This window comes from Mya arenaria, chromosome 6 (genome assembly GCF_026914265.1).
Source record: "Mya arenaria isolate MELC-2E11 chromosome 6, ASM2691426v1".
In the NCBI taxonomy this organism is placed as follows: domain Eukaryota; kingdom Metazoa; phylum Mollusca; class Bivalvia; order Myida; family Myidae; genus Mya; species Mya arenaria.
Genome location: NC_069127.1, coordinates 19,022,510 through 19,048,400, shown reverse-complemented (window position 1 = coordinate 19,048,400; position 25,891 = coordinate 19,022,510). Strand labels below are relative to the sequence as shown.

The 25,891-nt window shown below is 37.5% G+C and overlaps 3 protein-coding genes across 7 annotated transcripts in view; 2 read left to right on the top strand and 1 right to left on the bottom strand.

Annotated features, from left to right (window-relative positions):
- Window positions 1-1,639, bottom strand: part of LOC128237252 (SH3 domain-containing kinase-binding protein 1-like) — a 37,622-nt gene extending 35,983 nt beyond the window's left edge. For all 5 annotated transcript variants that reach the window (XM_052952607.1, XM_052952606.1, XM_052952605.1 and 2 more), the window contains exon 1: window positions 1,549-1,639. In XM_052952607.1, the coding sequence (XP_052808567.1) occupies window positions 1,549-1,552 (4 nt within the window). In that variant the 5' untranslated portion in view covers window positions 1,553-1,639. The remainder of the gene's footprint in view (window positions 1-1,548) is intronic.
- Window positions 1,640-3,943: 2,304 nt separating this feature from the next.
- LOC128237609 (cytochrome P450 1A2-like) lies at window positions 3,944-25,297 on the top strand. The gene is made up of 2 exons (XM_052953197.1): window positions 3,944-3,986; window positions 25,002-25,297. Exons 1-2 carry the CDS (start codon window positions 3,977-3,979, stop codon window positions 25,295-25,297), a joined length of 306 nt encoding a protein of 101 aa, XP_052809157.1. The 5' UTR covers window positions 3,944-3,976.
- On the top strand, window positions 10,870-14,761 carry LOC128236623 (cytochrome P450 1A1-like). The gene has a single exon (XM_052951600.1). The coding sequence runs from the start codon at window positions 10,992-10,994 to the stop codon at window positions 12,480-12,482; it is 1,491 nt and encodes a 496-aa protein (XP_052807560.1). The 5' UTR covers window positions 10,870-10,991; the 3' UTR covers window positions 12,483-14,761.
- Window positions 25,298-25,891: the final 594 nt, after the last annotated feature.

The window sequence follows — 25,891 nt, the reverse complement described above, 5'->3', positions numbered from 1 at the left end:
TATACATACATGCTGTGTTGTCATCATTTTCTATTTTTATCAGACTGAGTGGTTGCCTCAAGGGGATTAATGTCAAACAATAGTAAAAATATTAATTCTGTATTAGCAGGGTTCCGGCTGGCGATCGCCATTGTCGCCATTTGCGACAAAATCAAAAAAGTGGCTCTTAAAATGCTTAAACCCCATGGGCTTCAGGGGGCTTCGCCCCATTGCAGGGTTCCCCCTGGGTTCTAAAAAGTTGTCGCCACTTATTCGCGGGGGGTTAAGGGGGCCGCAAAAGGCCCCCAAAAGGCCCCCTTACAGATCCAGGGCAGCGCCCTTGTGGGGGCCAATGGGGCGAGCCCCCTGAAGCTCATAGGGTTTAAGCATTTTAAGAGCCTTAAATTGAATTTAATTAGCACATTGTCGTGCAAAAACATAACATTTTGTTGTACATGAAGCACAAGAGATTAGCAAATTGTTATTCTTTTGACAAAATGACTAGTATATAAATATAAAAAAATGAACATATTGCAAAGAAATGTGACATAAACATCAATATGTTGATTTCAGTCTAATGCCTAGTGACTACTTATATTAACAAATACTTGAAGACCTGTTGGTAAAGCTTTTTGCTTCAACTGATATAATACAAAAATAGTATGTGAAATTCACTAAATTAATTTAAATAAATGTTATTCTTCACAAACTAGAATAATCGAAACCTTGCAGAAATATTTTTGAACTGCATTCAACAAATCCGCTAGCGCTAACTACACGACCTGGAAAATACTGAGAGTATTAAGCGCATTTTAAACATGTGACCTTTTCAGTTAAACGGTCTGTGAAGTTGTAAATGTTTACAGACAAAAATCGACAATGTTGTTTAGACTTGTAAGCGTGGGAGCCTCATAAAATATGCTTACAAACCCAGCAAAAGCTATCTGATAACCATACCCTTCAGTGAGCAATAAATACGGGGCCATGGGATACTGGGATTTATCATTTAATACTGGTGACACCCAGTACAGAATTTTGGCAACACCCCAAACAAGCAGATTTTAATGAGAAACATCTAGACAAACCTTGATATCAAGAGCCCTTTGGAACTATCACAAGAAAAGTACATTAATTGAAAATGATTTATTACCATTAGTTCCTTATAAGTGAGGTTTAAGCTTAAATATAGTCTAGTAGGGGCATGTTGTGGCATTACAAGCCAGTACTGTACAAGCAAACATGAAACAGGTCAATTGATATAAGTTCCCTGAACGCCCATTATTGTGGCTTGAGAAGAATGCTCATTTATTATGGAAGTGACAGGGACAAAATCACAATCACATTTGCAAACGATTGAATACACATAAACCTTCCGGATACACTGTCGATGAGCTAATAATTAGTCAACGTCTGTATGACATTTCTTGAGTGACAAACATCATGAATTTGGAAATCATGAGTCAGTGAGAGCAAAACATTTCAAATTTGACCGTTATGAATATAAAATAATGATTTACTGACAATTGAAAAAAATCCATAATTTCTGCAATTTTCATATAAATATTATACCCATATTTAACGTGTGTAGAAAGTAAATTTCATTCAATTTTTTTGTCCGAGCAGACAGAAATGGCGACCTGTCACGTGACCTTCTAAAATTCACACTGCCGTAGTGTAATTAGTTCGACATAACGGCTCGAAATGAAATGGTCACGGTACTGCAATTTCAAAAACAAATGCACGTGCACTTTTGTTTACTCATATTTTGTTTTGTTAAAGAAATTTGATAATTAACGCAGGCGGTCGTTATCCGATTTAAGCATCCTATCAACTTAGTGTCATCACAATCGGTATTATTTCTTCCCATCTTCTATGCCGGAAGATGGTATGAGAAAGATGTAGCGGTGAGACGGGAGCTAAAAGATGCGAGCCTTAGGTCACGGACCCACCACCAATGTACTCGAGAATATGTTGTACTTATTTATACATCGTTTCTCGTGGGTAACATTTACGACATTGTGGTGGATCCGTGGTCTACTGGTTACACACTTTACTGTCGATCCAGGGGTCGAAATTTCGATTACCCGCCGCACCACTCGTTTTTCAGGAAGGACGTTAACTGGTGATCCCGAGTGACAGTGTTAAACACTTGTGCACGTTAAAGGGCCAGGTTACCTCTCACTATGGTTAATTTAACCTGTGCACTTTGCTCCAAAAACCTTACATGACTAACAATCTTAACGGGGCAGTAGGGCAAGGCCCGAGTGCGAGTATAAATAAGCTTACACACCGTCACTCTGTCTCCGTCCACCAGGTTAGCTCAATCGGCAGAGCTTTGGACTCTGAATCGGACAATTTCCGGGGTCGATTCCCGGGCGGACCAGGTCACTTCTGTTGTGATTGGTTATGAAATCCTTTCTACGACCATTCGCACTGTACCACTGCCCCTGGCATGTACAGAAGATGTCAGTTCCATGCAAAGGTGAAGGCACCTAGTACTGGTTCTGCCCAGGATAGGTGTGCGGTGGTTGAACTGTCACTCAGGGACCCTTCAATGTGCTCACGTCGGGACCCGGAGTATAAACTACTAACACCACCACCACTCCGTCTCCGTGGCCTAGTTGTTAAGGCGTCCGCTTACGGAGCGGGAGGTTGTGGGGTCGATCCCTGGCCTCGTTATACCAAAAAACGTTAAAAGGTAGTACAAGTAGCTCCCTTGCCTGGCGCTCGGTATTTAAAGGGTAGTCCTTGGAAAGATGGGGTACTCAGTACTGGTTCAACCAAGAAAAGTTGTATCCCGTGTATCGGTGCTTTACACCGAGCACGTTAAAGAACCAAGAGGTCTCTCCGCAAAGAGGATCTCTTGTATCTCACTCTGTTTCTTCAAGTCTTCCAATGTCTGGATTTGACTGCGAATTGCTGTCACATCTGTCTTATGACACTTATGGCATTTAAACACAATTTAAGTCGTGATGACGTCACGGCGGGGGTCCAGCCATACTGCAGCCAATGGGCGCGGGCAGACCTTGATTAACTAAAATAAACAAACAAACACTCCGTAGTACGAACTACGATGGGCCATCTAAGGTAATTACCAGGAAAGCTTGCTGAGGTGTGTTTTGACGTGGGCTCGGTATCAATGGGCAAACGCTTGGCCAACCGTGCCAATATCGTAGTTGGCGTTAGGATGTTTAGCAAACGTAACGTTGGGCCAATTATAGCATTTGAAGTTGCAATACAATTGTTTGGCCAAGTGGTCAATATACATGACTGAGCATTTAGATCTTTAAATTACTTTTGTACAATGATAAATATTGTAATCGCTATGAAATATAATAAACATATCTTAAATATAAAATGTGTTTCTTCTTAAGTAACTATTTATAACAATAATTAAGACATTTGTTTTAATACATACAAATATAAACAAGTTATTATCAATTTATAATACAAATAAAAACTACATTTTGCCATGAGAATTGGCTCGTTTCAAGATAAAAAATAAAAAAAGTTGTCAAAAAGTTCAATCTGTGGCAAGGTAAAAAATAAAAAGTTGTCAAAAAGTTCAATCTATGAGAGTGCAGCTTTAACCCGTTAGTAACGGTTTAGGCCATAAAACATTAATTTTTGAACGGAAATATGAAAATCTACGATCGGATTTTTTGTCAGCAATCTTATACTCAACTTAACTCAACTCAACTCAACTCAATATTCTTTTATTATATCACAGTTTACATATATATATATATATATATATATATATATATATATATATATATATATATATATATATATATATATATATACTTGCTCTTTCCAAGACAAAAACATAAAAAAGTTGTAAAAATGGTAAAGAGTGCACCTTTAAAATAAACTTAAATTAAACATAATTTTTCTTCTTTCGCAGGTTTCTTTCGACATCAACGCACATGCTATATATCAACTGTTGCTGACAACACAGAAATGCAGATATAGAACATAGAAACGCCGAAATGCCATGAAACCAGGTTTTAATGATAAGCTTTTAGAATTATCCACATCCTCCAAAACAAAACTATTATATTAAAAGTAGTGATGAAACGATTATCGAGTTCAATCGATTAATCGTCGCTGACGATGCTTTGTCGGCGACAATCGATAGTGGTTGTCCAAAATCGATGTCGCTAATGTTATTTCCGGTAACTACTTCTCTTTGTGTGTGTGTGTGTGTGTTAAAAGTCGAGTAAATGTCAATTTTTCTTTCAGGTAAATTATCGTTGAGTTCATTTTAAGGGAGGTCATGCTCATACACAAATGCGGTCAATGTAAACACGTTTGCTTAAAAACTCTCTCAAAATTACAAAATTGTTTTTAATTGTTTATATATTTCATAAAACCTTCTTCAATAATATGTCTCTATGGTGTAGTGGGTCCGGTCTTACCTGCGATGCATTCTGTTTTTGAAACCTTTTTTGGTATTTTTGTAATTAACGAATTTACTTTTTTTGTGAAAGTTTTATGAAATTTAGATATTCTAATGATATCTTTAATATAACAGGTTATTGAATGTTAAGCTGGTTCACAAATATTTAATATGCTTTTACATTGATAAAATGCTAAGCTAACTTACTTGATGCGCTGTGCAACATTTTGCACATTGATGTGCAATTATTAAGTTATGTGTTTTGTTGTTATGTTGTTGTTTTTGTTAAGATATTAAAGACAGGAAATGGTTATGGATATTAACTTATTGTTGCAAAAAAGCATGACTATAGCATCATACGTACTGATTCCATGTTTAAGCATCAAAATGATCATATTGATACTATGTATAAAGAATGTATTCCTTACTGATATTATGAACTTTCGTTTTATGTCCGATAGTAAATCGAAAAGCTTGCTCCGATTCTATTCGATTATCGATAGCAAATGGAGTCCGATTTTCAAACACTACGATAGTTGTATAACTACAGTGTATCTAGCATGCCGATAGTTGTATTAATTTAGTGTATCTAGCATGCCGATAGTTGTATAGCTACAGTGTATCTAGCATGCCGATAGTTTTATTACTTTAGTGTATCTAGCATGCCGATAGTTGTATAACTACAGTGTATCTAGCATGCCGATAGTTGTATAACTACAGTGTATCTAGAATGCCGATAGTTGTATAACTTTAGTGTATCTAGCATGCCGATAGTTGTATAACTACAGTGTATCTAGCATGCCGATAGTTGTATAACTACAGTGTATCTAGCATGCCGATAGTTGTATTACTTTAGTGTATCTAGCATGCCGATAGTTGTATTAATTTAGTGTATCTAGCATGCCGATAGTTGTATAACTACAGTGTATCTAGCATGCCGATAGTTGTATTACTTTAGTGTATCTAGCATGCCGATAGTTGTATAACTACAGTGTATCTAGCATGCCGATAGTTGTATAACTACAGTGTATCTAGAATGCCGATAGTTGTATAACTTTAGTGTATCTAGCATGCCGATAGTTGTATAACTACAGTGTATCTAGCATGCCGATAGTTGTATTACTACAGTGTATCTAGCATGTCTATAGTTTTATTACTTTAGTGTATCATGCCGATAGTTTTGTTTGTACCGGAGGATTAGGCTGGGAAAACCCGAATAACTATAATCCGGGCTTAAACTATTGTCAACGTAATTTTACCTTAAAAGATTTTGTGTATTAGGAATTCGCGAATCGCGTGTCACTTTGTTTTGACAGCCGGAGCGTCGTTAAATGTTGCACCTGTGATGTTGTGTTAACTCGATAATCGATAATGATGATTGCGCTATGGACTGACTGCCGCACGATAATCAAAGACTTCTATGATTGAATCAAATTAGAGTGGTGCGATTATTTAACTATCAAACATACTTAACAAGCATTAAATTACAGATAATCGGATAATTTGTGTGTTTCTTACTCAAATCAAGAACTTTGATTGGTGATGAAGTGGTCATTTTCGCAAGTTGTTTTATTTTAAGACTTGGAAAAAAAGATGATTATAAAACGCAGAAATGTTTAATTATGTTTATCCCTTTTGCATGTGCTTTAATCATGTCTCAACCTCCGTCTAAACGTCGAAAAATTGATTAGACATTCCCATTGAGGATATGAGTGACGAGTGGGAGAAGAATCTCGTGGACTCTTACAGGCAACCAGATGTGAATGACATGATGTATTAATGAATATATTCTATGCATTAGTTCAAGTTACTTGAACCATTGTTGATGTAAAATAAATGTTATCTTTATGTGTTTTCATTTTATTCCAGTTTTCAACTTCCCTTTAAAGGTAAACTCAGTTAATATTTTGAGTAAACTTACTCCGTACATCAAATCCCCACTAAACCGGAATCCTCACTAAACCGGAAATTTTGTCCAGGCCGGACCTTGTCCGGTTTAGAGAGTTAACTAGTGTACAACTATCGATTTGTAGATACACTATTGTTATATAACTTTCGCCATGCTTGATACACTATAGTAATACATTTATCAGCATGCTTAATACACTATTGTTTTACAACGTTAGTGGACACACACACGCACGCACGCACGCACGCACGCACGCACATTGATATTAACCCTGAGGTCAGAGGCTATACACAAACTCCACATTTATATTAACCCTGAGGTCAGAGGCTATACACAAACTCCACATTTATATTAACCCTGAGGTCAGAGGCTATACACAAACTCCACATTTATATTAACCCTGAGGTCAGAGGGTATACACAAACTCCACATTTATATTAACCCTGAGGTCAGAGGATATACACAAACTCCACATTTATATTAACCCTGAGGTCAGAGGATATACACAAACTCCACATTTATGTTAACCCTGAGGTCAGAGGCTTTACGCCATCTCCACATTTATATTAACCCTGAGGTCAGAGGATATACACAAACTCCACATTTATATTAACCCTGAGGACAGAGGCTTTACGCCATCTCCACATTTATATTAACCCTGAGGTCAGAGGATATACACAAACTCCACATTTATGTTAACCCTGAGGTCAGAGGATATACGCCATCTCCACATTTATATTAACCATGAGGACAGAGGCTTTACGCCATCTCCACATTTATATTAACCCTTAGGTCAGAAGCTATACACAAACTCCACATTTATATTAACCCTGAGGTCAGAGGATATACACAAACTCCACATTTATATTAACCATGAGGACAGAGGCTTTACGCCATTTCCACATTTATATTAACCCTTAGGTCAGAGGATATACACAAACTCCACATTTATATTAACCCTGAGGTCAGAAGCTATACACAAACTCCACATTTATATTAACCCTGAGGACAGAGGCTTTACGCCATCTCCACATTTATATTAACCCTGACGTTAGAGGTTATACACAAACTCCATATTTATATATTACACAAACCCCACATTTATATATTTACACCTCAACTTCCATTCCTTAAATGAATTGTTGTTGTTCGTCTAGTTTTTCGGCTATGCCGAATGGCTTGGTTGTCGCCTATGGTCTCCTTGTACTTTTGATGAATTAATTCACCGTTGTCATCGCATGGTACTAATTCTCTATGTACTTATACACTTGCTACTTGCTAATTTAATGACAGGCACTTAAACGGATCGCTGATGTTTACATAATACGTTATAATTTATTTGTTACAGTATTTATTATTTCTAATCTCTTCTTTTTAATCTTTCAAGCAGGTTCAAAAATGCTGGGCACTGACTATAGCTAGATTTGTGACCCCCAGAACAGTTTTTACACTTTTGTTTGTTTTTGCATTTCCCTACATGGGATTCTGCACAGTTTTCACAGAAGTTGACTTTTTTACAGATTGCAGCTATGTGTCCAAATCCTTGGCAATGGAAACACCTTGTAGGAATATTCCTCTTGCTTCTGTATGCCTGTACCAAAATTGTCTTCTTTCCGACTGTGAAATTACTTTGAAAAAGTTTTTGTTGGTCTTGAAAAGACTCACACTCTACAATTACAACTGGCAAGGGTTTATGTGTATCTCTGTATCTCAGGCGCCTCAAGTTTGCTGCTACACCTGTTTGTGTTTTAACCTCTTCACCAACTGAGTCTACTTGTATGTTTGTTGGAACATTTTTAAAGACACACAATGGTTTAGGTGTGTTTTCATGAACATTCAATGTATCTGTATTTGTTTTGAATGAGCCCTCTGGCCACCTTTGAAGCAGTTTTTCCTCGTCAGCTTGGTTCTCTGTGTGAACTCCAATTCCACCTCTTGATAAGGGATAAGCATATTTTGCTTTCACCTTTTTGTGTTTTATTATTTCCTTTTTAATTTCTCTGCTGTCTTGGAAATCTGATGGTGCTGTTCTTCCATCAACTATAACGAACTTGTCTGTGTGCCTCTCTGTATCCAATATTGTAGGCTTGTTCACCTGACACAGCTTTGGAATGTGCAATTTCTCTATAACACTTTCTGAACTGCCTTGCGACAACTGCTTTCATCAATCGATGAACGCAACATCTTCGGATATGTTCGGATCGTAATTCATTGCACAACAATATACATGAAAGCTATTGATCTTGTTATTGGTTGTATTGTGTCAGCAGGTCCCGTAAAATATAGATCAACATTTTAGAAAGTGTTAGTTTATTATATTTTAAATATATTGGTGCCAGAAGTGTTTCAATTTTTACGTTTTAAAGTGATTTCAAGTGGTTGATCTTTTCCCGCGTTATTGTGACGTCATTTGAAAAAAAATGTTTCCGGTTATAGTCGGGTCGTTCTTTTTACAGAATGGGTAAGAACGGATTACTAAAAGGTTTTCTTAAATGAATTGAAGTAGTTTTTAACAATTCTTAAATGAAATAATGAACTATTGGTGTAAATATAAGGAATGAATTGCTGGGTTGATGTCATTATCGGGGATATGAACGCAATTGGATTGGTCAAAGTACGCGTGGAGTCCTTCGGACTCCACACAGTAGACGTGGGGATACAGTACTTCGACCCAGCACTTCTCAGGATTCGATATATTTATTTCTATACGACCATTGAGAAATAAATATATCGAATCCTGAGAAGTGTTGGGTCGAAGTACTGTATCCCCACGTCTACAAATTGGCTCCCCGACGAGGAAACCAGTGGTCCAGACTGTCGCTAATCCAAGAGCGGTGAAGTGGGAAAGTTGTAAGGCTCTGTCCGCCAGAAGAGCAGCCAGACGTCGTCCAACGCCGCGCGGCACTCCGCGGATGGATTAGTGTTAATAATTAAGTGTATTTTTCTGTGTTAATTTTTATTTACAAGTAATTTAAATAAATATTGGATTTTTGGAGTGAACCACGTAAGTACTACAATATTTGTTTCATTTTGGGTAATTTTTGCTATATTTTTGTCAACTACTTTCAGTTTCGTTTTAATCTAGGTCATTTAACAGCTGTTTAACATCTTCAGTGACATTTATCTGTTTTATATCAGTTTAAGGTAAATTTTTCATTAAGCAAGTAGATTTTTGTTGTTGTTTTTTCATTCCATTTCATAGCGTTTTGACCAAGCATTCGGACTCCACACACATTGACCAACCCAATTGCGTTCATACCCCGATAATGACATCAACCCCGCAATTCATTCCTTAAATTAACCCTGATGTCAGAGGCAAGACACAAACACCAAATTTGAATTACCCTGAGGTCAGAGGCTATACACAAACACCACATTTATATCTACCTTGAGGTCAGAGGCTATACACAAACTCCACATTTATGTTAACCCTGAGGTCAAAGGCTATACACAAACACCACATTTATATATAACTGTTGATGAAAAGACATGAATACAGATGTAGAACATAGAAACGCCGAAATGCTATGTAACCAGGTTTTAATGTTAAGGTTTTAGAATTGTCCACATATAGAAAAGTGTAAACCTCCAAAACAAGACTATTGTAATCACATCATTTGTTTAACTTTCAGTTTTACTTTTAACGTAAGCAACCTCAATTACAATTTACAGCTAGAATTATTAACTAAATTGCGAGATAATTATTGAAAAAAATGAAGAGGTTAACACGCAACAATGCAGATATGTAATGCACTTTACTGGGCCACATGATTTGCAAATTTCACCGAGTTATCTAAATAGTTTTCAATGTTACCATTGTTATTTTCTACGTTTTTTTATAATAAGAAAAAAACAACTTTTCATCTCTTTATCAGAAAGTAGTTGATCAAACCATTTTATATTAGAATCACAAGAATGTACAAATTAATTGAACTAATGAAAACGCAGTTCGTCGTCATAACAAGAAATAAAGGTACAAATATATACCAAGTATTTCTTCTGAGAAATTGTATGATAAATAATATGATTTAGACTATAAAGTTATATGATATAAGCCTCCCAAATCCCTAATATCCTGTTATTTCTGATATGTACCATTTTAGTGTTGATTTCGATAAATATCACTTGTGTTTTTATGAATCTGCATTTATTTATTTATTTATTTATTTATTTATTTATTTATTTATTTATTTATTTATTTATTTATTTATTTATTTATTTATTTATTTATTTTATTTATTTATTTATTTATTTATTTATTTATTTATTTATTTATTTATTTATTTATTTATTTATTTTATTTATGCATAAATGCATTTAGGCATTTATTTATGCATTTATACATTTATTTATGCATTTATGCATGCATTTATTTATAAATGCATTTATTTGCTCATTTATATCTGCAATACAATACACTTATCCTCGTATAAGTCAGACAATGTAACTCGCTTTCAAAAGTGTTCTCAATTACAAACGTAAAACACTTTTTAGAAAAACTCGTACCGTATCTATTACATAATTTAATGTTTACATTTAATCTATGGACTGTATGATGTAAAATGTATTAAATTACCATGTGATTTTGCGTGTGCTTTAAATCAGTTATGTTAAAATACCTGTTATATACAAACGTAGTTTAAAGACGGGCAGGAGGGATATATATATGCTGGTATCTCTTGAATAAGAAACCTGTATAAAATGTTTGAGATTATTTTCACTGCATTTCTATGTGGATTAACTCTCTATTTATTAAGAGGAATCTCTCTAGCAGCACGGAAGCGCTACCCTCCTGGTCCATGGGGATTTCCAGTCATTGGTCACCTGCCTCTGTTTGGCCGTCTCCCCACAGAGACCTTTCTGCAATGGAGACACTCATATGGAGACATTTTCCGTATCCGGATGGGCGCCTGGCCGGCCGTGGTGGTGAACGGATACAGCGCTGTGAAGGACGCAGCTGATAAGCCCGGGGATGTGTTTTCGGGCCGACCTGACTTTGTCACAAATAAGGCACTGCGTGAGGCATTCAATGGAGACGATCCTTTAGCATTTGCGAACTTTTCTCCGAGGTATCTTCAACACCGAAAATTTACCGTAGCTGCTCTTGCTATGTACATGAAGAGATGTGATTTCGAAAGCCTTTTTATTGAGGAGTCTGACAGATTTGTGAGGATATTGGTCAAAGACAGCAAACTTTGTGAGCTCGACATCGGGCTTTATGCGTACAGAGCTATAGCTCGAGTTCTGTATCAGGTGTTATATGGGGTAGAAAAAAGTGCTGAGTTTGAAAAAATATTGAATGAAATTGTAGAGTCTACATTGAATTTCAACAAATTTGTCGGTGCAGGGAATCCGGTCGATGTAATACCGTGGCTGCGATATATACTTCCATATAAAGTAAAAGAATTTATGAACGTTGCGCTAGAGTTGAAATGGATTACAAAGAGAAACATTAAAATGCACGTTCAGGAATACGCTCAAAGAAACAGTGTAAATGATCTAACAGACGCGCTGGTATTTTACGGCGAAAACCTCCCAGAGAAAAGTGAAAATTCTACGTTGTTAACTAAGACTGCGCTACTGGATACCTTGTTTAACCTCCAAGGTGCGGGGTTGGACACGACGGCTAAGACTGTTCAGTGGCTCATGATTTACATGGTAGCATTTCCTAATGTCCAGCGGAAAGTACAGGACGAAATAGACCAAGTTGTCGGAAGCGGTCGTCGTGTTTCGCTGAAAGACCGAGCATACCTGCCCTACACAGAGGCCACGATTCATGAAGTTCTTAGAAAAAATTCTATAGTTCCGTTTGCGCTCCCTCATTTTACTATTGCAGATACAAAACTGTGCGGTTTCGACATTGATAAAGGCACTGTTGTGTTTTTAAATTTACATTCGGTATCTTTTGAAAAGGACTTCTGGGGAGACCCGGACGTATTTCGCCCTGAGCGATTTCTGACTAAACAGAACACCCTCGATAGCTCCAAATGCCATCACGTTTTATCGTTCGGGTCAGGACGGCGCAGGTGCATCGGTGAATCGCTGGTGAGACAGGAGATTTTCCTAGTGTTTGCGACACTAATGCAGAGGTGCAGGCTTAGCGTTACTGATCCAGGTGACGTCGATTTGAGCTCGGTCCCCTCACTCGTATATGGACCTACCACGTGCAAAATGCGCGTACTCGAGCGTTAAATGTGGTGTTTGGCATTGTTGTGGTGTTTGGCAATGATGTGGTGTTTGGCAATGATGTGGTGTTTGGCAATGATGTGGTGTTTGGCAATGTTGTGCCTATCCATGTTGTGTTGTGTTTGACATACCTGCGGTGTTTAACATTGCTGTGGCGTTTAACATTTGACTTGGTTTTTGACATTACTGCAGTGTTTAACATGATGTGGTGTTTGACATGATGTGATGTTTGACTATTCCTTAGTGTTTGACATTATTGTAGTGTTTGACAATACTGTAATGTTTAACATTGCTGTGGTGTTTGACATAGCCTTGGTGTGTGACATTACTTGAGTTTTTCAGCTTGATGTGATGTTTGATATTGATGTGGTATTTGCCAGTGATGTGGTGTTTGCCATTGATGTGGTGTTTGACATTACTGTTATGTTTGACATTGCTGGGATGTATGATAATGCTCTTGCGTTTTAAATTCCTCTGGTGTTTGACATTCCTGTGGTGTTTTACATTGCCTTGTTGTTTGACATAACTGTGGTCTTTAACATTGCTGCGCCACGCGAGCGTTAACTGCTGTGCTCGACATTGCTGTGTCTCTCCATTGACTTCTCCCCTACTCTATAAGCCATTGTATTCGTATTAAAGTGAATATTAGTAAAGATTTGTATTTTGCTTTTATATAAAAGCTGCACTCTTCACAGATTTACCATTTTTCAACTTTTTATTTTATTTTTTGTCTTGGAAAGGGTAAATATTGATATGCACCAGCATATGAACGGTTGTGTTAGAAAAATATGCACTTACCTTAATTCTTTGTATAATATGTATTGTTGTTGTTATCGGTCAATGGCAAATCACACAAGAAACGCCCGCCATTCCAGGCGCGCCAGCCTTGTTTGAATTTTGCCACCGCCGAGTGAGCAATCATTCCACAGGGATGAAAGTTATTACAAATGCTACACAAAGCTATCTACATTTATTTTATTCAGATTTCATTGCTCACACACCTGATAAACTTGGGTAAAAACACAGAAAATCAGACGTGAATATCCTCGTGTTCATATAGAGAAGATTGTTTATTTACTTTTTCAAAGTTCATGATCTATGACGACGCAATCTTGGATTGGCTGTCAGCCAATATTTTTGGGTCATTTGACCCAAATATATCACAGTGATTTGAAGGGAATGTGCTGAATTTTGACCTTTACAAAATTTAGTGACATTATACCTAAAATAACCTAAAATATTTTATTTTTTTCTTCAGATTCATCAAAGGGGTCACTCATACCAACTATCTAGCATAAATAACTATGAATTACGGCACTTTTACAAAGTCAGAAAATCTCGATTTGTCTAAATAGAAAAACAAATCGAGATTTTCTGACTTTGTAAAAGTGTAGGAATGTCAAAAAATAAAAAGTTGTCAAAACGTTCAATCTGTTAGAGTGCAGCTTTAACGAAAAACATTGACTCGAGAAAATTAAGAATTGTTTTACAACTATCGTTATGCTTGATAACTATAGTTATACAAATATCAACATGCTCGATACACGATAATAATACATCTATCGGCATGCCTGATACACTCAAGTTATACAACTATCGGCATGCTCGATTCACGATAGTAAAACATCAGTCGACATGCTTGATACGCTATAGTGATACAACTAGATACACCATTGTCATACGACTATCAGCATGCTAGAAACACCATTGGCATTCGACTATTAGCATGCTAGAAACACCATTGTCATACGACTATCGTTATGCTTGATTCACTATATAGCAATACAACTATCGGCATGCTAGATACACTAAAGTAATACAACTATCGGCATGCTTGATACACTAAAGTAATACAACTATCGGCATGCTAGATACACTGTAGTTATACAACTATCGGCATGCTAGATACACTGTAGTTATACAACTGTCGGCATGCTAGATACACTGTAGTTAAACAACTATCGGCATGCTAGATACACTGTAGTTATACAACTATCGATTTGTAGATACACTATTGTTATAAAACTATCGCCATGATTGATACACTATAGTTATACATTGATCAGCATGCTAGATACTCTATAGTTATGTAATGTTCATGGAATCATGTAGTCCGGAGCCCGGAAAATAAACATTTCTGTTTTAGTAAATTTATAGAGTATTTGATTTTCATTTTATCGCTTCTTTTACTTTATGATGATTTCGTGTATTTAATACTTTTGTTATGGTTTAAGTTCTAAATGTCTAAACTTAGCTAGTAAATCACAAATAAATACAAAAGCGGTTGTATTCTTAATAGTTTACTTCTTTTCGTAAGATTAATGAACTTGACACCCCTGCTCTGTAATGTAAGTTATAAATAAGTGTTTCACCCATACGGTTTGTTAAAATGGACCATTCCGTTTTGGTCACGTGATGTTAGGGTATATAAGACGCGAAAGGCATAGCAATAGTTAGTTCTTGTCTCGACGCCGATGGGAGAACATCACGTTAATATATAGGGAAGCTTTGAAGTATTTTTTTGCACTGTTTAGGGCGGGTTCTGAACTATTGGAGGCTAGGAGAATTAAAGTGAAGCATTGCGCTACAGCTTTTAGTTTTCAGGTTCGGACATCCGTGGGGTTTCTTTTTGGCCTCTTAGTAAGCCTGGATCATTGCGATACAGACGGAACAGGGTCAATGGTTTGATTCCCCGAAAAAGCTATAGAATTAGGACTGCGGGTTTCACTGATATATTGTGAGATTGGTTTATAAAACGTTTTGTGTGTTGGTCCTGTTTGTAAGTTTTAGCATAGGTGTTGTAGTGTTTCTGTTTGTGCGTTCTTGGTTTTGGGATCATTAAACATTGATTCTTGAACCATAATAATTATTTCTCCTTTCATTGGTTGATGAGGTGATCATCTCAGATTTGAAGAAACATATTTCGAGTAGGGATGGAAGCGAATATCCGAGTATCCGGATATCACGCAAGTATTCGGATATCAAAATGGGTATTCGAATATTCGTTAAGAATTAAAATTTCAATGAAATAGCTTAGCAGAGACATAGCAATTGTTATAAAACTTTTCAGATGAAATATTTCAGGTGATCAACAGTGTCTGTCGCGAAGCGGGTATGTGTCACAAAAAGGGACTAATTGGGTGTTTGCACAAGGCGTGATATTGTGTCCTTGTGCAGCACCCTGTGAAGTTCTATGACCTTGTTTACAATGACAAGTGTTGTTTTATGATCTCAGATGTGCTTAATTGGCACCAGTTGATATTAAACGGATTGATCATTAATCCATGTTTAGTTTATTGATAAATAAAAAAGTCCACTCATGTAAATAAAGAAAAATCAGATTGTCTTTTTGTCTTCTAATCTTTTCTGCAATTATATCCTTCATTACAAAACACCGTAGAAATTGTAGGTATTGCATTAAATCAAACAATGTAATGAAATAAAATTACAATCGACTATCAAATAATCAAAGCATCATTTAACATGAAACCTGCTGATAAATAACAAACTCGAAAGCACGTGGCAGTAACCAAGCAACCACCTCGGCCGAAGTGACTATCAAATTCGCGAGATGTTTATGTGGTATTCATCATGAGTTTTATGACGTAAAATGAGTTGTTTAGCTTTGATTATAACATTATAAATTATTAAGACGGAGAAAGAATGAATGAAAAAATGAAATTGCCATATGACGATTTATAAATTAAGTGGACAATTATGCCAAATAACAGGCTGGTGACATATAATAGGATATTTACTTATTATGAAAACAATTTGATACGAGTATCCGGATAGTATTCGAATACTTGATACGAATATCCGGATACCGATTTGGTATCCGGTTTACATCCCTAATTTCGAGTAATTGCTTCTGTGTCGATGTTGCCAGATTCTGTGGTATTATTCATGAGAAGACGCTTGACTGTCTTGACACCAATCTCCGCTCTGCAGTTGCTGTGAGGGAATGCCACTGAAGATAGGCGATGATGGACGCCCCAGTCTTGTAAAAACTGACGTGTGATAGTAGCAGTGAATTGAGGACCTCCGTCTGAAGCAAGCTCGTCAGGAATACCATACGTAACAAATACTCGCCTCAAACAAGAGACGAGTCCCTCGGCACCAACGAATGACCTCTCAACAATGGGCCAGTTGGAATACCGATCCACAATTACTAAATAATTGTGTCCTCTCTAAGTGAAGTAGTCGGCACACAAACACTGAAATGGATATTCCGGGGTTGTAGGCGGGATCGGAAGAGTACAAGGGTTCGATGGAGCACTACGGTTGCATTGATTACAACTGGCACGAAGAGCAATAATTGCAGGTGTGATACCTGGCCAAAAAACTGAGGATTCAGCTCTCGCAATCATGGACGAAACTCCTTGATGGGCTGCATGGAGGGCATCCAGAACCTCGTCTCTGAGAGAGTATGGAATAACGACACGGTCTTTGTACATGATGACTCCATCAAACGTGGATAGTTCATTACGAAACTGGAAGAAATCCGTCAGTGCTTCTGGCATCTCGTGGCGAAATTCTGGCATTCCAGACTCAATGAGTTCAGCCAGAGTAAGTAAATCCGTATCACTAGCAGTAGCAACGCGTGCTCTATCCCATGTGACTGACTTTACATTAAGGGTGTTTAAGGACGTGGTGGCAGCTGACACTACACACTCTTCTGTATCCTGCGGCTCGTAGTCATGTGCTCTTAAACCAGATAGGACTGAGGAACTGTAAACTTCATGAGAGTAGTCAGCATCTACCGTCGCATCATCATCAGGTAAGACAAGTTTAACAGGCTCGTTGATGGGATGCCTCGATAAGCAGTCTGTAGCACGATTCTTTACCCCTGGGATGTGTATCATTTGGAACTTGTAGCGTAGAGTCTTTTCCTTGAGGTTTCGCAGACGTGTATTTGACATGTCTTCCAGTGCTCTGTCGTTGAAGATCTTAAGAAGTGGTTTGTGATCAACGTCAATTATGAGATTAGAGCAACCGAGGACAAAGTACCTGGACTTGTCAAGGGCATCTACAACCGCCAGAGCCTCCCCTTCAATCGGTGCGTAACGGGACTGCTGGATGAGTGAATCTGCTGCCAACGAGTGTGATCTTCCATCCAGAGGGACAGCAGAATGGCTCAACTTTGGAACAGGAACAGTGTTTCTGTAATAACCAGAATCCAACTCCAGTTTTGGACCAGTCCGTAGCCAGGCAAGTAGGTTTGGTTGGGTCGAAGATCTTAACTCCTTCTACAATCTCGCTAGCAATCACAGTTTTTAATTCTTCAAAAAGTGTCTGAAGGTTGTCATCCCATGTAAAAGGTGTACCTGGTTTCAGAAGATTTCGGAATGGAAGCATCCTGTCAGCCATGCTAAACGCATATGAGACCTGATTCACAAGGCCAAACCAAGAGCGAACATTAGTTATGTTCTTCGGTGTAGGAAAATCCTGAATAGCACGCATGTATCTTGTACAGGGTCTGACGTTACCTGGAGAAATCTCAAAGCCCGCGAACTCTACCGTGTCTGCTCCGAGCACAAACTTTTCAGGGTTCAGGATAATACCGTTCTGAACGCAAACATCAAGCCAATGGGCTGCTTGGTAGAAACTGTCCTCAATGGTGTCAGTCCACAACAAGGCATCATCAACACATTTGGTCTTGTTTGGAATATCAGCAACAATCTCGTCGTATCTTCTAGTGTAACCATCACCCGACGCGATATAACCCTGAGGTGCAGTTTTGTAACGATATCTTCCCCAGGGTGTTATGAAGGTGGTTAAGTGGCGATCTTCCTCACGGATTGGGACACTGGTAACCATTCCACGCATCAAAGACCGTTTTCTTTTTTCCACGTGGAACTGATCGTGCTTGTAGAAACGGGGAAGATGTGTGGTGAGTTTCACGTGTAGCATAAGTGTTGAGGGCTTGGAAGTCAACAGTACGCCTCGGTTTCCCATTCTTTTTGGCACAAATGACCATTCTGCGACACCATGTGACTGGATCTCCTACTGGAACTGGCTCAATGACACCTAAGCGGACATCTTGATCAAGTCCTTCCTTGACAGCATCTCGCCAATGTAGGGGGACCGGTACAGGTGTGTGATGAACGACAGGTTTGGCATCAGGATCAACCATTAGTTTCATTGGTGGACAGTCCATGAGAGGCAGCGGCTGATGCTCACAGGTGTTGAACGTGCTGGATTTATAGTGCCTGAGAAGGTAATCCTGTAGCTTTTCACGATTTTCATTCGTGGCTGGAAATGGTAAGGCTCTTGGAAGCGGTGGAGGCTGTCGTCGTTCAGGACATCCACAGGGGGCAGTCGTATTTCCATCGGTGACAGCAGCACTATGTTGTGACAGAACACGCACTTCGGGGAAGTCATCAGAGATGATTCCAAGTGCAACACATGCCTCTTTGCTCAAAAACAGCTTGTCAGAAGAATCAGTCACGTAGTTCATCTGTCTTGTTTCAACTACATTCCCTTCGGAGTCATTGCTAGATATGCGTAGTAACGTTGCACCAAGGATTTTGATCCCGTTGTTGTTAGCAGTATGTATACGCATAGTCACTGGTATTAAATCAGATTCACGTAAACCTAGCCGGTGAATAACCTTAAGTCCAGCTAAACAGCTTTGGCATCCAGTGTCTGCCATTGCGGGTATGACAGCTGTGCAAGAGCGTACCTTTGAATCTAAACCAAATGCAGTGTAGTCAGCAGGCAGAGTTCGAACAGTCACATTTACAAATGGTTGCGGCTTTGAATTTTGGCGGATCCAAGAATCAGTCAGACTGTTATACACATGGTTATCAAGGTACATTGTGGTCACTCTTTCTAACTGAGCACACTTTATCACTTGCATTTGATTTGTCTCTGTTAATAGGTGTGTACACTTCATCACCTGTATTCAACTTCTGTTTGTTCATAGAATGGTCAGATAGCGTACACAAGGCATCAAATACAGCACTTTCATGATCATGTGGTCTTGTGGCTTGAGGGCGCGATGTACGTTTAATATTGTCTTTGCTTCGGCAAACGTTTTCAAAATGGTGTTCACGATTACAAAGTTCACACTTATGATCATATGCTGAGCACTGAGTTTTGCGGATACGTGCTATGCTCTTCTTACCATGTCCGCGTTTGCCACAGTATGAACAAATATCTGGATCCGCTTTGCTGGATGTCTGTTTTGTTCTCTTAGAACTGCTAGCTGCTTCCACAGAATGGATATTCAGGAGTCTCGACGCAGATCTCTTTCCCGCCTCTTTCGTTTCAACAAACTGAAACACTTCTTCTAGAGTCATGTCCTGATTTTTGTCACCTAGAAGGTCAAGTTGAATTTCTGGATCTGCGATGCCTCTAGATAGCACGTCACGCATGATTGCGTCGGTATAGTTCACATTTGCATCACAACCAGGACACGGAATTACAAATTAACATATGTCAGCTTGTCCGCGAAGACGGGCACCATAACTTCTCACTGTCTCATCACGATCTTGTCGCATATTATGTAAAGTCACTCTGGCAACCATTGTATTTTCAAACAGCCAGTTTACGGATGGCAGCCGGTACTTCTGCTTCAGTTTTGTCCTTGAGGCTGCCACCTGCTGACCGTGTGAGGTCTTTACGGAGTGGTTCATCGCAACATTCAAGTAATTGAATCACCTTATCACGACCATCTACTTTGGTGGCGTCGACGTAGTCGGACCATCGTGACTGAAAGTAAGCCCAATCCTCGCTTGTTCCCGCGGCGGTAATGGTAGGTCTTCGAACTCGCTCTACTTTAGCAAGGGCTGCTGGAGGAGCTGCTGCAGGTGTGACAGGTGCGGCTGTATGAACGACGCTGTGAGCTGTGATGAGTGCTGCTACGATTGGTACATCCAGATCAGCAGTCTTATATTCACAACCAGGGAACGGGCACTGTATTTCCGGCATTGTGACGCAGCAGTGGCTCGATCTTGATCATAAATAAGATTGCCTCTATTTGTCTTGAGCACTTTAATAACTTCTATTGACAATGATCAAGATCTGAAAATAGGCAAACACTTAATTATATATCTAGCAATCCTCTAAAAGTTATATATATAATATTAGCCTCCCAAATCCCTAATATCCTCTTATTTCAGATATGTACCATTTAAGTGTTGATTTTGATGAATATCACTTGTGTTTTTAAAACATTTTTCATCTCTTTTTTGTCTAAACCTTGTAGTATGTCATGTATCATTTTGACCAGATTATTTTCGCATACGTATACACATGGACAGTATGTCTACATGTATTTCTGAATAAACTAACTATCTATTTATAAATCTGCATTTATTTATTTATTTATTTATCAATGCATTTATTTGCTCACTTATATATGCAATGCACTTATCGTCGTATAAGTCAGATACAGTTACTCGTTTTCGTTTTAAAAAGTGTCCTCATGCAGACTTAAGAAACCTTTTCGCTAGGATGAACACGAATGTTATCCTCGGCTTCAACGAAAAGCTCGTACTGTATCTTTTACATAATTTAATGTTTACATTTAATCTATCGTTGCCAACTGTGGAGCTTATCAGAGTAACGACGGTCTCTATCGATTTCTCCTCTCAGTGCAATAGTAGCGTTAAGATACGCTAGTTTAGCACTTATTTATCAACTGGACGCAGTGTAAGATTAAGGAAGATAAGAAATACAGTATTTATGAGGGTCGTAAAGTTGACCCGTCCTTTTATTATAAGTTGCGATGGAAAATTTCAGTTTTGGATGATTATATATTTAGCCATAATTAGGTGGAGTTGCTATATAGGGGAAACGTTAGTTGATAAAGTACTAAAATATCAAATCATCTCTGATAAACTTACTTCATTTACATATTATATTCCGTGTCTTTTTGTTGAAGTCTGTAATTGATCGTTTATCAAGACATTTAATTGGGGCCATTTCCACACCTTTATTTTAACAGTTTGGTAATTTTTCTAACAGTGTAACACAAAATTGGCAGTGAAATATCGGAAAGGAACAGCTAAAATGATATTTTAACTGCAGTTGCTATCATGTAGTACCAGTCTCGATAATATTCTGTATGAGTATTTTAAGTCAAGTATACCTGTTATAATTAATCCCCTAGGGATATTCTTCAATCATATAGTAGATATGCGATCTTTTCCCAGTAGTTGGGCTAAAGGAGCCATAATTCCAATATATATAAAAGGAGAGAGCAAACGGACCCAAATAACTATAGAGGTATTACACTAATAAGCTGTTTTGCTAAATTATTTACAGTTATATTAAATGACCGGCTTAAAAAGTGGGCAAAAGAGCACGATATTTTGACAGATGCTCAGTTTGGTTTTAAAAGTAATTATAGTACAGTTGACCCGGTGTTTTTACTTAACTCTCTTATACAAAGGCAATTAAGTAAGAAGAAGAAATTGTATAGTTGTTTCGTGGACTTCCGGAAGGCATACGACTGCATTGATAGAGGGCGCCTTTGGTGTAAACTTATCAAACTTGGTATAGATGGAAAGTTTTTGTCTTTGCTTAGGTCGATGTATAGTGAGGTGAAAATGTGTATTAAACATCTTGGTTCTTTGTCAGATTTCTTTGACAGTAATATTGGCTTGTTTCAAGGGGAGATAACCTCCCCGATTTACTTTTCTCTCTTTCTCAATGATATTGAGCTACATTTACAACAAGGCTTAAATGCAGGTCTGACAGTTGATGAGATTTCGGTTTATTTATTGTTATTCACAGACGATGCAGCTATTTTGTCGGAAACTAAGGAAGGCCTGCAGGAATCATTGAATATTTTATGTACCTATTGTTGTAAATGGAATCTGACGGACAATGTGGAAAAGACTAAAATTGTGGTGTTTAGAAAAGGTGGTCGGTTAGCTAGAAATGATATATGGACGTACAACGATCAAGCTGTTGAAACTGTCAATTCCTTCAACTATCTCGGTGTGGTATTTTCCTATGGTGGATCTTTCATGCAGGCGGCTAATACACTGGCTGGCAAGGCATTACGGTCTATGAAGTCGCTTAAGGCTTTAATCAAACGTAACCAGGTCCCTATTGGTATAATTTTCAACTTGTTTGATGCATTTGTTTTGTCAATTCTTAACTATAATTCAGAAGTGTGAGGCTATATTCAGCCAGAGGTGATAGATAGAGTACATAGGAAATTTTGCAAGTGGGTACTTAATGTCAAGCGCTCCACAAATTCATTGTCACTTTATGGAGAGCTAGGCAGATTTCCGCTATATATTGAGATACATATTCGCGTTATTAAGTATTTCCTTAAATTATACAAAGAGAAAAAAGATAATTGTATCCTCAGGGCAATATTAAAGGATCAATACAGGGATCTTGATGATAATCACATACTATAAACTGGGTCTCTAAAGTAAGAAGTATACTTCAGTCAGCGGGTTATGCGGATGTGTGGTTATTCCCTGAGTCGGTTAATATAAATTCATTTGTCCCCATGTTTAGAAATAGATTAAGAGATGTATACATAACTAGTGGGCGAGCTACCATGGAGACACATTCATCATTGTATTTATATAAGGAAGTTAAACATACGTTCCAATTGACTAACTACATGGTGTTACTGGATAATATAAGATATAGAAATGTTTTAGCTAAACTCATATTGTCCTCGCATAATTTGTATATTGAACTAGGTAGACATAACAACATCCCTAGACAATATCGAAAATGCACACTGTGGCATTTAAACGATATAGAAGACGAGTTTCATGTTGTTCTTGTCTGCCCAATGTATAGTAATATCCGACAGACTTATATTCCTAGATACTATGTTAGAAATCCCAGTATGATTAAGTTTATATCTTTACTAAATTCTAATAAAAAACTCTGTTAATATAATTAGCTATTTTCTGTATTAAGGCTTTTAAGATAAGAGACATAAATATATGATATATTATATTTTATAAGACATTCTCACATTATATTGCTGTTAAATGTGTTAGTTTTGTGTATATCATATGTATTGTTGGTAAAGTTACCAAAATATCCATATGCATTACTTATTTGTTACATTCATTACTTATTTATCACATGCATGGTTTTTTTCATTTTTGCATTCTGTGTTTATAACGATGAGCTGTATATGCTTAAGTTAAATAAACATTCTGTTCTGTTCTGTTTAACGATACAAGTTAAAATGTCATTAATGTTGTATTGACAATAAGGCAGTCATACCCTTTTATTCCATAACAACATGTTGAATTAATGGCATTTTGACACGTTATGAAAACCTAGTGCACTCGTTACTAAAAATATGCTGACAAAAATCCATGTTACACATTTTTGGCCTAATCAAAATAATTATATTTATCCTAAATTTATAAACATGTTTGGTTGAGTGCAAAATGGTAGACCAAAATGTTAACCATTAAGAATTAGAACTTAAGCAATTATAACGAACATGTTGACCCGATGTATATATATAAAAAAATTATTATCTTTGAATACCCTTATTTATTATGTTTCATGACCCATATGTATTTCCAAAATTGCCAATGAAACTTGAAACATTAATATTTTATAAGAAAAGAGTTACGTTTAGACTGTCTGTAATAGTGACTGCGGTTAAAAAATGGGAATATTTTTTGCTAAATATATTACTTTTTTTTACACAAAAATATGACATTTCTTAACTACATTTAAATGAATAATCGAGTATCATATATTATTTAAATAATATGATAATGATAAAAGAATTTGAAATAGTTAGGGAATAATTTTATTGCTATAAATGACAAACTTCGTTGCACATGTCATACCCAGTGTCATAACCTTGTCGATGGATTATTTCTATCCTGCTGTGAATACGCCGCGGGGTGGGCCATAAAACCATTACCGTACAGTTGAATACACAATTTTTGGGCATCGATTTTCTACAAATTTTACATAAATGTTCAAAAAGGACCAAAAGATATTTAAAAATCCATTATTTCGAAAAGTGCATTTGAAAGAGAAAAAAATCTGCATCGTAATCCGTTGGAAGCTAAGCGGTCGGATGTCTATAATAACTTTAAATAGCAAAACATATTTTAGCTCCTTCTTATTTCAATATAACTTTTAATGACCAACAAAACCCTTAAAAAGGACCAACATGTAAAAATCATACAATTATTATAAAACCATCATCTTAAAGGGCAAGAATTATCCTAACATATATGTAGGAAGTAAGTTGATCTGTTGAAAGACTAAGTCGTGAGAACTGTTTAACCATATTTTCCCTATATAACTCTATGGGCACTTTCTCTACAGCGGATTTCTCCAAAGTTGGCAATGTTCACTGTATGATTTAGAATGTATTACCATGTGCATTTTGAGTGTGCTTTAAATCAGTCATGGTAAAACACCTCCTTTATACAAACGTAGTGTACAGATGGGCATGAGGGATATATATATGGTGGTATCTCTTGAATAAGAAACCTGTATTACAAATGTTTCAGATTATTTTCACTGCATTTCTATGTGGATTAATTCTCTATTTATTAGGAGGAATCTCTCTAGGAGCACGAAAGCGCTACCCTCCTGGTCCATGGGGATTTCCAGTCATTGGTCACCTGCCTCTGTTTGGCCGTCTCCCCACGGAGACCTTCCTGCAATGGAGACACTCATACGGAGACATTTTCCGTATCTGGATGGGCGCCTGGCCGGCCGTGGTGGTGAACGGATACAGAGCTGTGAAGAAAGCAGCTGATAAGCCCGGGGATGTGTTTTTGGACCAACCTGACTTTGTCACAAATAAGGCACTGCGTGAGGCTTTCAATGAAAGACAGCAAACTTTGTGATCTCGACATTGGGCTTTATGCGTATAGAGCTATAGCTCGAATTCTGTATCAGGTGTTATATGGGGTAGAAAAAATATTGAATGAAATTATAGATTCGGCTTTCAATTTTAACACATTTGTCGGTGCAGGGAGTCCGGTCGATGTAATACTGTGGCTGCGATATATACTTCCGAATAAAGTAAAACAATTTATAAAATTTGCGCTAGAGTTGGAATGGATTACCAAAAGAAACATTAAAATGCACGTACAGGAATACGCTCAAGGAAACAGTGTAAATGATCTAATAGGCGCGCTGGCATTTTACGGCGAAAACCTCCCAGAGAAAAGTTAAAATTCTAACGTTGTTAACTAAAACTGCGCTACTGGTGTCCAGCGGAAAGTACACGACGAAATAGACCAAGCTGTCGGAAAGACCGAGCATACCTGCCCTACACAGAGGCCACGATTCATGAAGTTCTTAGAAAAAGTTCTATAGTTCCGTTTGCGCTCCCTCATTTTACTATTGCAGATACAAAACTGTGCGGTTTCGACATTGATAAAGGCACTGTTGTGTTTTTAAATTTACATTCGGTATCTTATGAAAAGGACTTCTGG